General features: G+C 41.1%; 1 protein-coding gene across 1 annotated transcript; it reads left to right on the top strand.

The window, feature by feature from the left end:
• The first annotated feature begins 595 nt into the window (after positions 1–595).
• Positions 596–13,833, top strand: LOC148325737 (WW domain-containing adapter protein with coiled-coil-like). The gene is made up of 13 exons (XM_088311869.1): positions 596–901; positions 1,295–1,328; positions 1,569–1,758; positions 2,485–2,576; positions 5,018–5,127; positions 5,311–5,405; positions 6,277–6,537; positions 7,431–7,547; positions 9,742–9,890; positions 10,043–10,134; positions 10,255–10,438; positions 12,239–12,366; positions 12,451–13,833. Exons 1-13 carry the CDS (start codon positions 861–863, stop codon positions 12,518–12,520), a joined length of 1,563 nt encoding a protein of 520 aa, XP_088167995.1. The 5' UTR covers positions 596–860; the 3' UTR covers positions 12,521–13,833.
• The last annotated feature ends 156 nt before the right edge of the window (positions 13,834–13,989 follow it).

The following is a 13,989-nucleotide window of genomic DNA, read 5'->3' on the forward strand; positions in this document are numbered from 1 at the left end:
ACAGATCCACACACACGCACGACACACGTTAGTCTCAATCTAGTACCAGTGATATGATCTGGTCTTTACTGACCACAAAAAAATAAATAAATAAAACTTGGGAACGGATATGAATGTGCTGGCCATTGCAGGAGAGAGACGAGCCGACGTGGGTGTGTCGGTAACAATCGACACAGAGGCATCAAAGAACAGGCTCTCTTTTCGGCTACGTCATTCATCCAATGACAGCGGTATACATACCGGAAATACAATGTTTTCCTTCAATATAAAGTTCACTCATGGAACGATCACTCTAAAAAAGAGGTAATATATCATCCAGAAAATAACATGACATTTGAACTATAATAACATACTGTTTGTGTGGCGACATCTACTGAATTTTAACCTGCCTTACTGTTTCTTTGTTTAATTTTTCCAGGTTGACACTGCCAACTTATGCAATTAGAATGTACATTTAATTTGTGTACACGCCCCAATTTGCATCACTGACGTAATTGCTTCATTTCGCCACGTTTTTAACGCAGTGTTATTTTTATTTTGAAAAGTAAAAAACGGAACTGAGTTTAGCTAAACATTTCTGTGATATCGTCTTGGTTTCCTCCCCCCGTCACTGCTGCGATCTGCTTAGCGACGTCGACCGAGCCTAGCTTATCGTGTCTAATAGCCAAACGATGCTCACAGCGTGGTTTTAACTAAACACCACCCGCTATGTCGCGCTGGTTGTCGGTGCGCTGTTTTTAGGTATTTGTCTGTGAATCCAGGAAGCTTCAGAAAAGAAAGCCGAGAGCAGATCAGACAGACACACAGGAGGCCCCCATCTCGCTAACACACACATACACGCACACATCACTCCGGCCTTGATGGTGATGTATGCAAGGAAACCAGCAAGAGTCAGTGATGGGTAAATTAAGCACTAGATTAATGCTGTAACACTAGATGTTTGGGATACATCCCGATTTAATTTATGTAGACAGTAGTGTTGTGTTTTCTGGTCGCGGTTAGCCTCTAATGCTAAATGCTAACAATTTGTAATCGGTTCAGAGTTGCGGCTGCTTCCTGTAGCTTTGCCGCTAGCTAAACATCGAGAGAGCTAAACTGTCTACATTCCAAAGCTTTTGGTTATATTAAAAAAAGGACGTGTCTGAATGTAGCTACAAGACAAGATTGAAATAGCCAATGCTATCCCGAGTTAAGCTACATGTTAGCTGCTTTTTCATGATTTAATTCTTGAAAAGCATTGACTGTCATAGGAGCCTGTGTTGCTTTGAACATTATTTTTTTCCCATCTACACAGGTGCACCGACAGAAGGGATTCCCAGTCCTATCAGGTATGAATAAAAGAAGGAAAAATATCCTTCAATATGATGGCTAGTCAGGCCAATTTGCTAGTACCCGTTTTATACAAGAACCGATATCAACATGACATTTGATCATCTCCCCTCTAATTGGAAAACATTTACATTTTTGCAAACATCCTGCGCAGATTCCCTTGCACTATACATTCTCCATGAAATATCTAACACATCAGAATCCAATTAATGGCTTTGTGCTATGTTTCTGGTTTGCAGACCCATAAATCTCAGCCAAAGAGCCAGACAAGCAGCCTTCACCGCTACGACAAGGTACGTGATGGCTCATCAGAGTCGACGCCTCCTTATAAGATGCTGCGCCGGTCAGATGAAAGCCCTGTCAGCAAACATGGAGACAGCACAGGACATGGCAAGGCAAAAATCTCCCACGCTGTTCGAGCTAAAAATGGTAAGCCTGTATCAGTGAACGTGTTGAATATTTCCGACCAAAAGTCTTCGTCTGTTGGGGATAGCCGACTTTTCCCGACCTGGTTGACTCCGTAAACTGTGTTGTCACGGAATGTAGACAATCTAAGAAGCTGTCTGACTGACGAACGAGGAAGCGCTGGTAAATAATACAAAGTAATATTCTACCCGATGTTCATCCATTCATTTTCTGAACCGCTTATTCTCCCTTGCTCGGGTTTGGGAGTGTTGGAGGCTATCCCAGCCTTTTTTGTGTGGAAAGTACCAGAGATCGGAGATTGCAGTCGTATGACTTCACTCAAGTTGCATTTTCTTGGATTGCGACTTGCTTGCAAAAAACTTGGGCACGACTTTCCTTATTAAATTGACTCGACTTGACTTAAACTTGAAATGCATGACTTGAAGTTCTTTTTTGTTTATAGTTGAGGTCTGCCTTTTCAACAAACTTTGCCTTTTTAGGAAGTAAAGCAAGCATGAAACAAAGAAGAAATTATTTCATTCACGCCAATCTGGCATCCCAGTCAGTGTCACTTGTTGGTGTGAAGTGACCGACAGAGGATCATTAATTTGGATTAATGCATTATTTTGGTGATTACTTTTGATGGTTTGTGAAAACTGTCCGTAAAATACGGTATATTTCATACTGGTGTCTGTCATTAGATTAGCAGTGTCGTTTTTTTGGTATTCATTATGAATGGCTTTGTTGCAGGGACCAGCGACTCTCCTCATGAGAACTCTCAAAACAACAGTTCCCACCATGGTGCCGACTCACATTCAGCTCAGAGCAAGCCAGCAGATCGAGTAAGATTCTATCCACTTTCTCCTCAATTTAGTAACAACACTGTTTGCCATCAGTGGGTGAGCCTTTCAATTGAACTTTCATTTGAGTACATGAACACACACAGGTCAAAAATGATATGTCTGTGATGGTGGTCAATTTTCCACATTTTTATTTTGAAGCTGATTTTCCCATAGGAAATACACACATAATATCCCTCTGGGCATTCACCAAATGTTGTTTATGTTCATATTTACTGTCAATGTTTATTGATCATTTTTGTGATTAAACATGAACATGATCAGTCTTCATATGAATATCACTTATTATTAATGGTCTTTACATGATTTTTGGGGCCAAACACTTGTCACTGATTAATGAGTTTAAAAAAAACAGTAAGCGATCACCGAGCCGATCACGAGATGCAGCAATATGTCTTTATATATAATAGATATAGTTTTCAATTTTGCTTTTATTTATTTCAAAGAAGATAACATGAATGAAAATTCGTCAAGATTATAGCCATAGGCTAATTTTCATCTGTAGTCCCCTGGCACGGTGTAACATTTATATATAGTTGTGTACAGTTAATTACCGTTGACTCCGAATCAACAGAAGTATTCTCAAGCATTTTTGCTTATTGCCTCACCGAGCTCATGATCAGTTCCCTTCCCTTAGATGTTTTTCTGCAGTTTAATTCATAACTCAGAAGACCCTGACGACTATATGCAGGCTGCTTAACATAGAGTGGTGTTATCAACCCGAAACACACACTAAGACACCAAAAGGAGCACAGAGTAGGACTGAAATATGTAGCATTTTGCGACGTGATTTCTCTCTAATCTCGTTGCACACTTGAGTACAATGACAATAAAGGGATTTCTGATTCTGAGATCATCAAAGCTGCGTATTTTTTTAAAGGGCTCTTATCACCTTGCTCACGAATCAGTGGTATATTACTTTGAACAGGTCACACCAGCGCCGAACTGGTGGAAAAAAAAAAAAATGCCCCATCTACGTCACGCTGTCGCGCGTACTCCCGGAACTGATTTCTATCACAGCTGCTCGAATGCTCGGCGCTATGATGGCCTGCGCCATAGCAGCACAGGCTTTATTTGTACTATATGTACTATATAAGTCCCCGCACGGATCCGCTCCTTCATGGTGACAAACTACCCCACTAACAAAGAGCGTTTTCACACGAACGAGGAGTCGCTTAACGTTTTAATCGTTAAAGTGAACTGCAGAGTTGAGAAAGACTCAAAATAAGTGCTTAAGTGTACTGTCACCTTTTTACAGAAGTCTGGCTAGTGTTAAGGCAGAGAGCCAGCAGCTATGAATATCAATACGTATCTAGACTTAAAATAAGATGACGTCTGCATTACAAATTATCAGAAGCGCTAAGACCGGAACGCGGAAACGGCTGACGGCAGCTATGACAAAGAGCTCGATGTCAAATGTTTATTAAGCATTTATTGTATCAACAATATTCTTTGCATTATTTTGCACCACAGAGTTTGGAAATCTACACAATAATAGATCACAAAATTATATTTTAAGTCAATTTAACTTTGCTTCGGAACAATTTTGTTTATTTGTAAAAGAAAAAGCAGACATATTTACCTGAAAATGTTAAATTTGAATGAAGAGAATAATGAATATTTTACTTTCCGACCTTTTTTTTTTTTTAACAGGAATTGTTTACCTTTTCACTTTTAAGTAACCCAATCACAAAAAACTCCCATTATGATTTCTGCACTCGCCATTACTGCTGGGACCAGAAATTCACTTAATATGATGAGATGGATTTTAGGCCACATTGCTAAACCTTCAGTCTCTTTTTGAAGCTGTTGACTCTCTAGCAAAAATATGTCAAACTATTGACAAATAATCTTATGTACAAAGGCTATCATTTCCTGCCATTACTATGAAAAAATGTCCCGAGTGAGATTTCACTTTTGATGTGAAAGATGCAGTGCTGGATGGTCTGTTGTCACAAGATCACTGTGGATAACCTTTCAACCAGGAAGTGTGGCAGACCCGGTACCAAATGGGCTGTGTACTGGTAGTTGGGGGACCACTGCTGTAACTAATATGTCCTCCTAGATCCTCCCTCCCTCGGGCAGTTAAGCTTATCTCCCACCTCTTGCTTGTTAAAAATATTCAGCATGGCGTTTGCTTTTGTTTTTAATGTCACCTGTGTGGAGTGTCCCCTCATAAACTGTTAATGACTCGTCTTTGCTTAAATGTTCACTTGAGCTGGAAATGAGTGAAAATATTCCCTAATCTTTTAGGAAATACATTATTAAATGTTTCTGCATTTTACTTGCATTGTGCTTGCATACACCAAGTTACCCCTGGTTGGGGAACACTTCCTCACTTAAAACATAACATCAGTATTTTTCCTTTTTTAACATTATTTGGCTCTAATAATGATGAAATATATGCTGTGTTTTATGAGCAGGACCCAGCAGATGACTGGACAGAACACATCAGCTCTTCTGGGAAAAAGTACTACTACAACTGTAGAACGGAGATCTCCCAGTGGGAGAAGCCCAAGGACTTGTTGGAGAGGCAAGCCATCTTAAATGAAATTCAAACATTGAGTGTAACGTGGTTAAACAAAGAGCTTTATTCAGTGTTCAGTTGTTTTGTGATAAGAGCGGTGGATGCACCACTTGAACCGACATGTGTTTGCGCCTAGTCAGAACACATTGTTTCTTACCCGTAGTAACTGCTGTTTTGCATCTCCTCCAGAGAGCAACGGCAGAAAGACCCTGCCAAGTTGGCGGCCAACAGTTTCCCCCGGGACATGGACTACAGACAAGAGGCCTTGCAGGACAAAGCTACAAGTAAGACAGAAGCTAACTCTGTCATGTTCAAAAAAATGCTACTTGACTTTAATGAAATGCAGTACATATCACACTATGGGCATTAAAAAAAATATATATACATATATTTTTTCCAACGGCTCAATTCGTAATCACCGTCATCGTAAGTGTTGTAGGTGCATGAAGAATCTGTTTCGTGTTCTTACAAATTAATAGGTCAAAGAGCGTGTTTGCAGGTTGTTGAAAATATCTAGACTCTCCCTCGTTCTGATCAGACTTCACAGGTTACTGTTTACAGTCTGAGAAGACATCAACATTTCAGAATTGATTCATCAATCGTCCCCTTTGTATTCCTATTTAATTGTTCATTCGGGCAGAAAAATAAATCTTTGTGCTGTTCTTCTTTAGTTCACCAGTACCCCAAGGAGACAGCTGTGAGCGCTGAGCCTAGTTGCATACAAATTAAGCCGATAAGATGCAGCTGAGCATTGAACCAACAGTCATAACTGCTAACCATCTATTAATGAACCCAGTGGCATTCAGTCAATAAAAGACATTCGGGAATCGTCATGATGTGCTGCTGTTCATCGAAGACATTTCACATACAGTGGATGTAGAAAATCTGTCTCGACATTCTTCATATGCCACGTTATTGTGACATTAAATGAGAGAGACGATGATTAAACCATTTTAGAACTTTCCCCATCATTAGCGTAAGCCATGTTTGCAACTCTCCCTTATACTCTGGGGATGTGGTGTTCAGAATTAACCAGTTATGTACTAGCTTATGCTTCAGAGGCACTTTAATTAAGGCGATGGCCAAATAGTTTTGATGCGACTTGTTTATTTTTGACCACCTAAATTGTCAGCATGTTTGTTCTTGTCTTCACAGAGAACACTTCTGTAGACCAGTCCAATGCGTCTATTTCTGGCCCCATGTCCTCTTCCTCTCAGACCCTGAACCCATCCTCCACCACATCTACCACATCCTCGTCTTCCTCTTCCTCCTCGACTGGGCAGTTGAGTCAAAGTGTGCAGTCCTCATCCCCCGCACTGCTTCAGGACCCTGCCCTGCTGCGCCAACTCCTGCCTGCACTTCAAGCTACTCTGCAGATGAACAACGGCGGGATGGACATGGCCAAACTCAATGAGGGTGAGAATGACAAATGGATTGTGCTGAACCTTCAAACATTAGTGGATGTCTTCGTTCCGCCATTAGGATGTTATTGAATCCAAATTATGCATCTTGTTCGTCCATCAATGATGTAAAAAAAATGGTGTCAGCATTTTGCGATTGATAACACTTGAATTGATTCTATTGATTAAATCAAGTTTTTAGCTCAGGATGTATGTAAAAGACAAAATATTTTTGATCTCCTTCTATTGCTCTGTTCTTACTGACGTGCACTGCTTGCACTAACATGGCTGCGAAGCTAGTATTGCTAGTTCACGCAAAGCTGATCTGCGTTGACGTGTTACCGTTTTCCCTGACCCCTCTAACAAGCATTTTCCTAAAAAAGCAACTCAAGAGTTTAAATCTCGCAACGAAACAGTCATGAGAGAAATTAATTTTGCATTGTATTCTCTTTGACAACAAATGGAATCACTCACGTTGCGCATCTCCAGAGACGTAGTGCTTATTTTATACGTTGCAAAAGCATGCTGGAAACGTCTGACCCAGCTTCCAAGCCACAAATATTTTGCTGAGGTCTGAAGAATGTGAAAGAGTTGGAATATGGAAATTTGCATTAAACCAACCCTCTGACTTTGATGGATGAACTTGATAAATTCTTAAATGTAGTGATGTACCGGAATCCAATCGAATCGTCGGCCTGTGAATCGGAATTGAATCGTGAGGTAGCCATAGATTCCCACGCCTAATGACCCCACTCTTTAGTTCCTAACCAGGGTGTGCCTAAAAGTGACTATTGCCGGTGACGTTTATTTCCACTGTTTTCTGACTTTGCTGTACTTTGCGTCGCACTCACATGTTGTGTCACTCACCTGTTTGTGTGTGTGTGCGCGTTGCCATCTTCATCCCTCCAGTCTTGGCCGCTGCTGTCACCCAAGCTTCCTTGCGGTCTGTGCTTCACAAGCTCCTCACTGCTGGACCCGCTTTCAACATCACTGCTCTGCTCTCAGCTGCACAGCACGCCAACCAAGGTACGACCTCCACGCTGTTCCTCACCATCTGTCGCTGCCAACCAAACACTTATTTCAAAAGTCCTGCTGTCCTTTATGCTTTTAACGTTCTCAAAACCCTCCGTGATGTCATTGACTTTCAGACACACACTCGTTTTGCATTTACTGAAAGTGAACTTAGTTTCAATATCACAGACTTGTTCCTTATGCAATTTTTCAAGCTGGCATATGACATGTATTTGAATACTCAAAACATATTCTACACACTAATGTTTGAGCCGAGGCACATATTTTCTATAAAAAAAAATCTCACATCACTCCATCAAACAAAAATGTTCCAAAAGGTCTATGCAGTATCTAGTTTAATGATTAGTGATCGACTGATTACCGGGGCTGATATTTGGCATTTCGCCGATTATGGGCATCTGCCTTGTTTTTTTTTTTTTTTTTAATGTTCTAGGCCGATAAATTAAACGTTGGCTTATTTTGACTCGCTGTAGCACACATCTTGCTCTTGCGCTCGCTCTCGCTCTGCTCTGCTTGTGGCCCTGCCTGCAGATTGTCCCGCCCACAGCACTATCTGATTGGTTCCTTGTAGCAGCCAATCAGCAGTAAGATGCCTGTTTGCTTTTTCACCTCGAGTCACACGCACTACGGGAGTGGTCCCGCGAGCGTAGGAAGGAAAGGAAACAGACTTTGCCGAGATTTTAATAAATGTCAAGTCTACTACAACTCCCAGCCAATAGAAAATAATTTGTCGTAGTAAACTTTAAAGAGATGTTTGTTTTCATTGAACTATAAGACCTGCAGCTGAGCCTGGGAGCTCTGTGTACTTTTTGTTCGACTTTTAAAACTTAAGTTCTCTCTTTTCTAAGATCTAAAAAAGCTTTAATATGTTGTAAATCACTAACGTTGTTTAATAAATATGTAAACCAGGTCAAGTTTTGAGTTTTTATTTTTCAAAATGTTGACACCATTTGAACCCTTTTTTCAACTAACGAATATCGGCTTCAAATATCGGTTATCGGCCTCCATGACTACTACTAATAGGTATTGTATCGGCCCTGAAAAAAGCAAATCGGTCTATTACTAGTAATGATAAACTCGTCTCAGTTTTCTAGTTGAATACAATCCTTTTATTCTGTTGTATGAATGGCAACAAATGGATACATGGGTCAATTGTACCTTTGGCCATTGGGTGGCCCATGAGTTGAGCACTAGAACAATCCAAAGACGGTCATTTGACACTTCTACCTAGGGCTGGGCGATAAACCGAAAATTTACCGTTACCGAAATTCATTACAATGACCGAAATCATTTTGCCCATGTCGGTAAATTCGGTATTTAAAAAAAAAAGAAAAGCCTTTTCTGTCTGCGGCAATGTTCATGCCCCTTTAAGACCGCTACAGCGCCTCTAGTCACGTGACTCCACCCGTCTGATCGAGAAAGAAAACAGACGTCGCTGTCGTAGCTGGCGATTCAAATCCAGAAGCTTTTTCGCCACCCACAACACAACCATGCTGTGCTGAAAGTTCAAAGTGAGAAGCAAGGTTCGACAAGTGACAACAGCCCATTAGGAGGCGACACCATACGAGAGAACGTCTCAGAGGTGGATGCGATAGCCTAGCACATAGCTAAAGATAAAGCTCCTCTAGTTAGTGACGTGCACAGGATTTAAACGCTTCATTTATCGTTATCGAGGTAAAATTGCTCAATTTCTCGCGATATTGATTTGAGGTCATATCGCCCAGCCCTACTTCTACCTACTGATACTGAAGTTCTGTCCATTGACACCACAGCTTTTAGGTAATATTCTACATCAAGGTGTGAAAAGGCGCTTTTGTTGCTACTGCTGCTTTGGCCGATAATGTCCTCATTTACAAATGAAAGGTGGCTAATTGTAGCCAGCAGAGTAGTTAGATAAGAATCTAGATGTCATTTGACAGTGTTCGGAGAAGAAAAGGAGCTGTAAAAAGTCCGAGGGCTGCTAATGAAGGTGATGGAAGAGTATTTTAATGCTCTGCCAGTCACTATATATTGCTGGCGGACAAAGTAGTTGTTTTATATACATTAGCGAACAGACAAACATTCTCCCTACAATTAAGTGAAGCGTATTCGATACTTTTGCACAGCACATTCCAGTGTTTATGGGTCACTGCTCGTGTGACATGAATGCATTACCCTCTCCATTACTGTCCTCCTCTGCCATCCTCAGCTCAGCACTCCAGTCAGTCCCCCGCGTCTCTGACTTCGGACGCCTCGTCACCACGACCTTACTCGTCACCACGGAATGGCACGCCACAGAGTAACCAGAAAAACTTTCTGAGCGTTCACCCGAGTAGCATTGCATCCTTGCAGACTAGGGTGAGAAACCCTGTTCAAGCTTCCAAACTGCTGTTTTTTTTCTTAAATCCAGATATTTGTGACAACACTCGTCTTTGTTTGTTGGGTATATTTACCGTAGCTGCTGCTTGTGTCACATTTTCCCTCATCTGAAGTCCTTTTTGTCACTGTAGGGCAATACATCTTCAGCTAAACAAAGTTGCGGCCCTCCGGGTCAGACCACAGAGAAGCGTCCTGAAGACCCCAGGACTCTCCAGCAAAGAAGGTAAGGAGGCAGGATGTGAATTACAAGTGAAATGTGTTGAATAATAGGTCCTGAGTGTTGGGATTTCTTTGCCAAATATTGTGGAAGTTGAACTTTTTCGTGTTGTTGCATCATCTGCAGCCAGGAGATTCTCTCCACGGGATCAAACACATCTGGTGCAACGTTGTCCCACCCCGCTTCCAGCACCACCAGTCAAAGTCAACCTGACGCACCCATGTCCTTCACCCCCTCCCTGGCAGCTCATTTTGATGAGAATCTCATCAAACATATCCAAGGATGGCCTTCAGAGAACACTGAGAAACAGGTAGACAGCCAAAGTTATCGCAACAAACTTTTTTTTCAGTCGGTTTCTGTTAGTCTCGAGCAGACCTGGGCAAATCTATGGGCGGGCCTCGTCTGGCTTGTCCAGATCCTCTTACGGGCTCTTGCAGTCTGAATGAAGTAGCAATATAACAAGTGACAACCATTTTGGGGGATTTTCTCAAAAACATGCAATGAGGATGCCTCTAAAATCCTCCCGAACAAATAAATTCACCAAAGAAACATTGACTGCTGAAGTGACCTGATTCCCTGAGTAGCAGATGAAATAAAACAGCCAAGGAGACGTGTTGATAATCACGTATACTGCTTGACTCTAATTTGATAGTGTTCTAGTTTTGCTATCTGCTTCACAAGCAATATCAAAAGTTCCCCATAGAGGCAATTTTTTTTTTCCTAAATGTAAAATTCCCTGGAATCAATCGTTGCCATAGAAGTAAATATAAAACATAAAATGACCTGTGATTGTGAGTGCCGTGCTTATATTTTCATGTTCATGTACATATTTGGGTCCAAGGCTCCAAAAACTTTTTTGGTTAATCTTTTTTTAACCATTTAAGGCGGCAAGACAACCTGGTTTACATAGTGTTAAAACAAATTTCAAAAAAGTGCCAATGGCAGCATTTACCGGAACACGTCAAACTTCACCTATAACAAAACATTTAAAAAAAAATATTTTGACTTAATTTGTATTTTAATACTTGGAAGTGCTTTATGCAGCATCTGAGTAACTTAATGAGCGCTACTTTTACTTAACTTTGTTTCAACGAGGATTGCACCACTCGTGTGAGTTTTGCTAGTTCTGCCATCTTGTCACGTTTAACTCAGCTTCAGCACAGACTGACGTATAAACGCACATACGCTTTATATATGTGGACCGACAACGATGGCTTTTATTTATTCGTTTTTTTTTTAATTTAAACTTTAAATATAGATTATTAATACCTTTGAATCAATGCAGAATCTTTTTTTTCATACGACGAACGATGCATTGAAAAAAATTGTTCACAAACCTTTGTGTGTGGTGGGATTATGTTAGATTGAGCAAACCACTCCCACAATGAAAGTGGGTCTTCTGGAGACCAAACCCTCCACCGCGTCTGGGCCTCGGTTCAAAACGAGCCGTCCTTTCAAATTCCTTTTTCTTGCTTCATGAGTAACGTCACTCTTCGACGGCGGAAGTCCATCCTCACAACATCCAAAATGGCGTGTGGGAGAGGCGAGATTGTTTCATTCAGAATTAAATTCCCTTTTAATGACCAGAAACACTCGTTTGCTTCGGTTTTCCCCGCCTCAGAAATGCGCTTGATGCGCCGACCTACCAGACTTAATCGCTGGTACAGAATACAGTATTTGCGGTTAGTGAAACCTTGATTTAGCATGTTAAATCGTCAAACCGGTTGGCTAACCATGCCTATTATTGTACGTCACCATTGCAATGAACAATACTCCAATTTGACAGACATAATTAAAACTCATTTTTGGTATTTTTACATGGTCTGTGTACAAGAAAGCATGTTTGAGGTCTGACCAACTTTTAAGCAGAACTGTATCACAGGCACACATTTATGTCATCCTTTGGTACTGAAATGTGCTCGCACTCTACCATTTTTATTCAACTCCAACAGTATATTGCAATGATTAAAGTTAATGAACTGCACTGCAGCTGCTCCATTGTCGTCTGCTCATCCCGGGCAGATGTCTACGCAGTGTATTGTTTCGCGATTGCGAGAGATGAAGCGATCGTCATGCTGTTTCCCCACAATAAACATTGCCTTTGTGCCAGGCGGCCCGGCTGCGTGAGGACATCCACAACATGGGCAGCCTGTACATGTCGGAGCTGTGCACCGAGATGAAAAACCTTCGCTCACTGGTCCGAGTCAGTGAAATTCAAGCCACACTGAGGGAACAAAGGTGAGGCAGAGGATGCTAAATATCTGGATTATCACTGATGCTACTCATTGTTAGGCTGACGGTCCTGTTGCACCTTATCTGCAGAATCCTGTTTCTGAGGCAGCAAAGCAAAGAGCTGGACAAGCTGAAGAACCAGAACTCTTACATGGTCTGATGGACCAGAGTGGGACGGATGGCTTACAATGTCTATAAACAGCTGGCCAGACGAGTGCAGCTGCTCTTGCCTGTTTATCGCCCCCACCAGAGCAACTGAGAGAGGCTCTTAAACGGCAGCAGCTTTCCAAGGGTGAGATTCATCATCCTGAAACATGTCTGCCACCGCCCCCCCCCCCCACCCCCGCCTCCACACCCCCCACAATCTCCATGCGAGTCGCTCTCATTGAAAGGTGAAAGGATGGCTCACCAAGCTGGACACGGAGGACCTCAGGCTCTTATCAAACGGCACCTTCTTGGATCGTGTTTATCGTACAGTTTGTTTGCAGGTGTGTTTAGGTGTTGTGGTCAGGACAAGATTAGTTAATTTTCTTCAAAAATACCATAACATTGCCCATGAGTGTCTAATGAATCATGGCCTTGTCAGTCACATCCGCCTTCCAAGCCTCTTACACGTCTTTGGTTTATGTCCAATGAGTCATGCTTCTGAAATCTATGGCTTCATTGGCAACAATGTTACTATTACTTTTGTGTTTTTTTTTTCACCCTCAGAATAATCACCATTCCATTCAACTTGCAGCTCATTCTCATGTTGGGATATGAGATAAACCCGACATTTCTAAAGTTCAAGTGTTGGTATTCCAATTAATGGGAATTTATTATGTTCCATTGACGCCACTGCACTGGGTAATCACAGTAACTCCTGATGTTTGAAAGCCATTTTTTAGGGGGAGCATACATTATTGGACCTAGGACGGCTGCTAGTATGATAAGGTCAATTTAATGTGATTGCTTGATCTGTTCTGCTTTATAATTGCTTTTTTTTCTTTCCTTTTTTTAAATAACTGTAAAACGTGTTTCCCTAATACCCGAATTGGGGAGAAATGTTTCATTCCTTTTGTGCTGTGTAGCAAGTGAGTGTAAAATAGCTAAGTGACTGAATTAACAGTCATCTAAATTATTGATGATTAAGTTTGTGCTTGTTGTCATACTGCAAAACCTAGTTGGAAATAGGTGATTTTTATTTTTTTATTTTTATTTTTAAATGAAATTTGAAAATTGATTTTTCACTTTGTTGTACTCTAGTGGCCAATGTCTTCAATATTCAAATTTGGCTTGCAAGGGTTAAATTGACTTTTTTTATTTTTATTTTATATATATATATATATATATATATATATATATATAAAATCTGAGATCACTTGGAGCTGCATTTGTGCACAGAAAGCAATTTATTTTGTTTTCTCACTCAGCTGTTGTCCCCCCTCCTTTTCTTTTTACAGTAGATTCCACCAGATTATGTTGTGCACACGTTTTTCTTGATGGGGTGGGGTGGGTTGGGGTGAATGTAAGAGTGTGTGGGGTGCAAGGGCTTTGTATTCCGTAAAATATGAGATTAAAATATAATACTGCACCTATTTAATAGTTCTGTTTTTCAAGTCATTTCGGTGTTTGGTGTTTTCAGTTTAA

This window comes from Idiotropiscis lumnitzeri, chromosome 12, assembly GCF_059441095.1.
Source record: "Idiotropiscis lumnitzeri isolate Australia: NSW breed Sydney's pygmy pipehorse chromosome 12, RoL_Ilum_1.0, whole genome shotgun sequence".
Taxonomy (NCBI): domain Eukaryota; kingdom Metazoa; phylum Chordata; class Actinopteri; order Syngnathiformes; family Syngnathidae; genus Idiotropiscis; species Idiotropiscis lumnitzeri.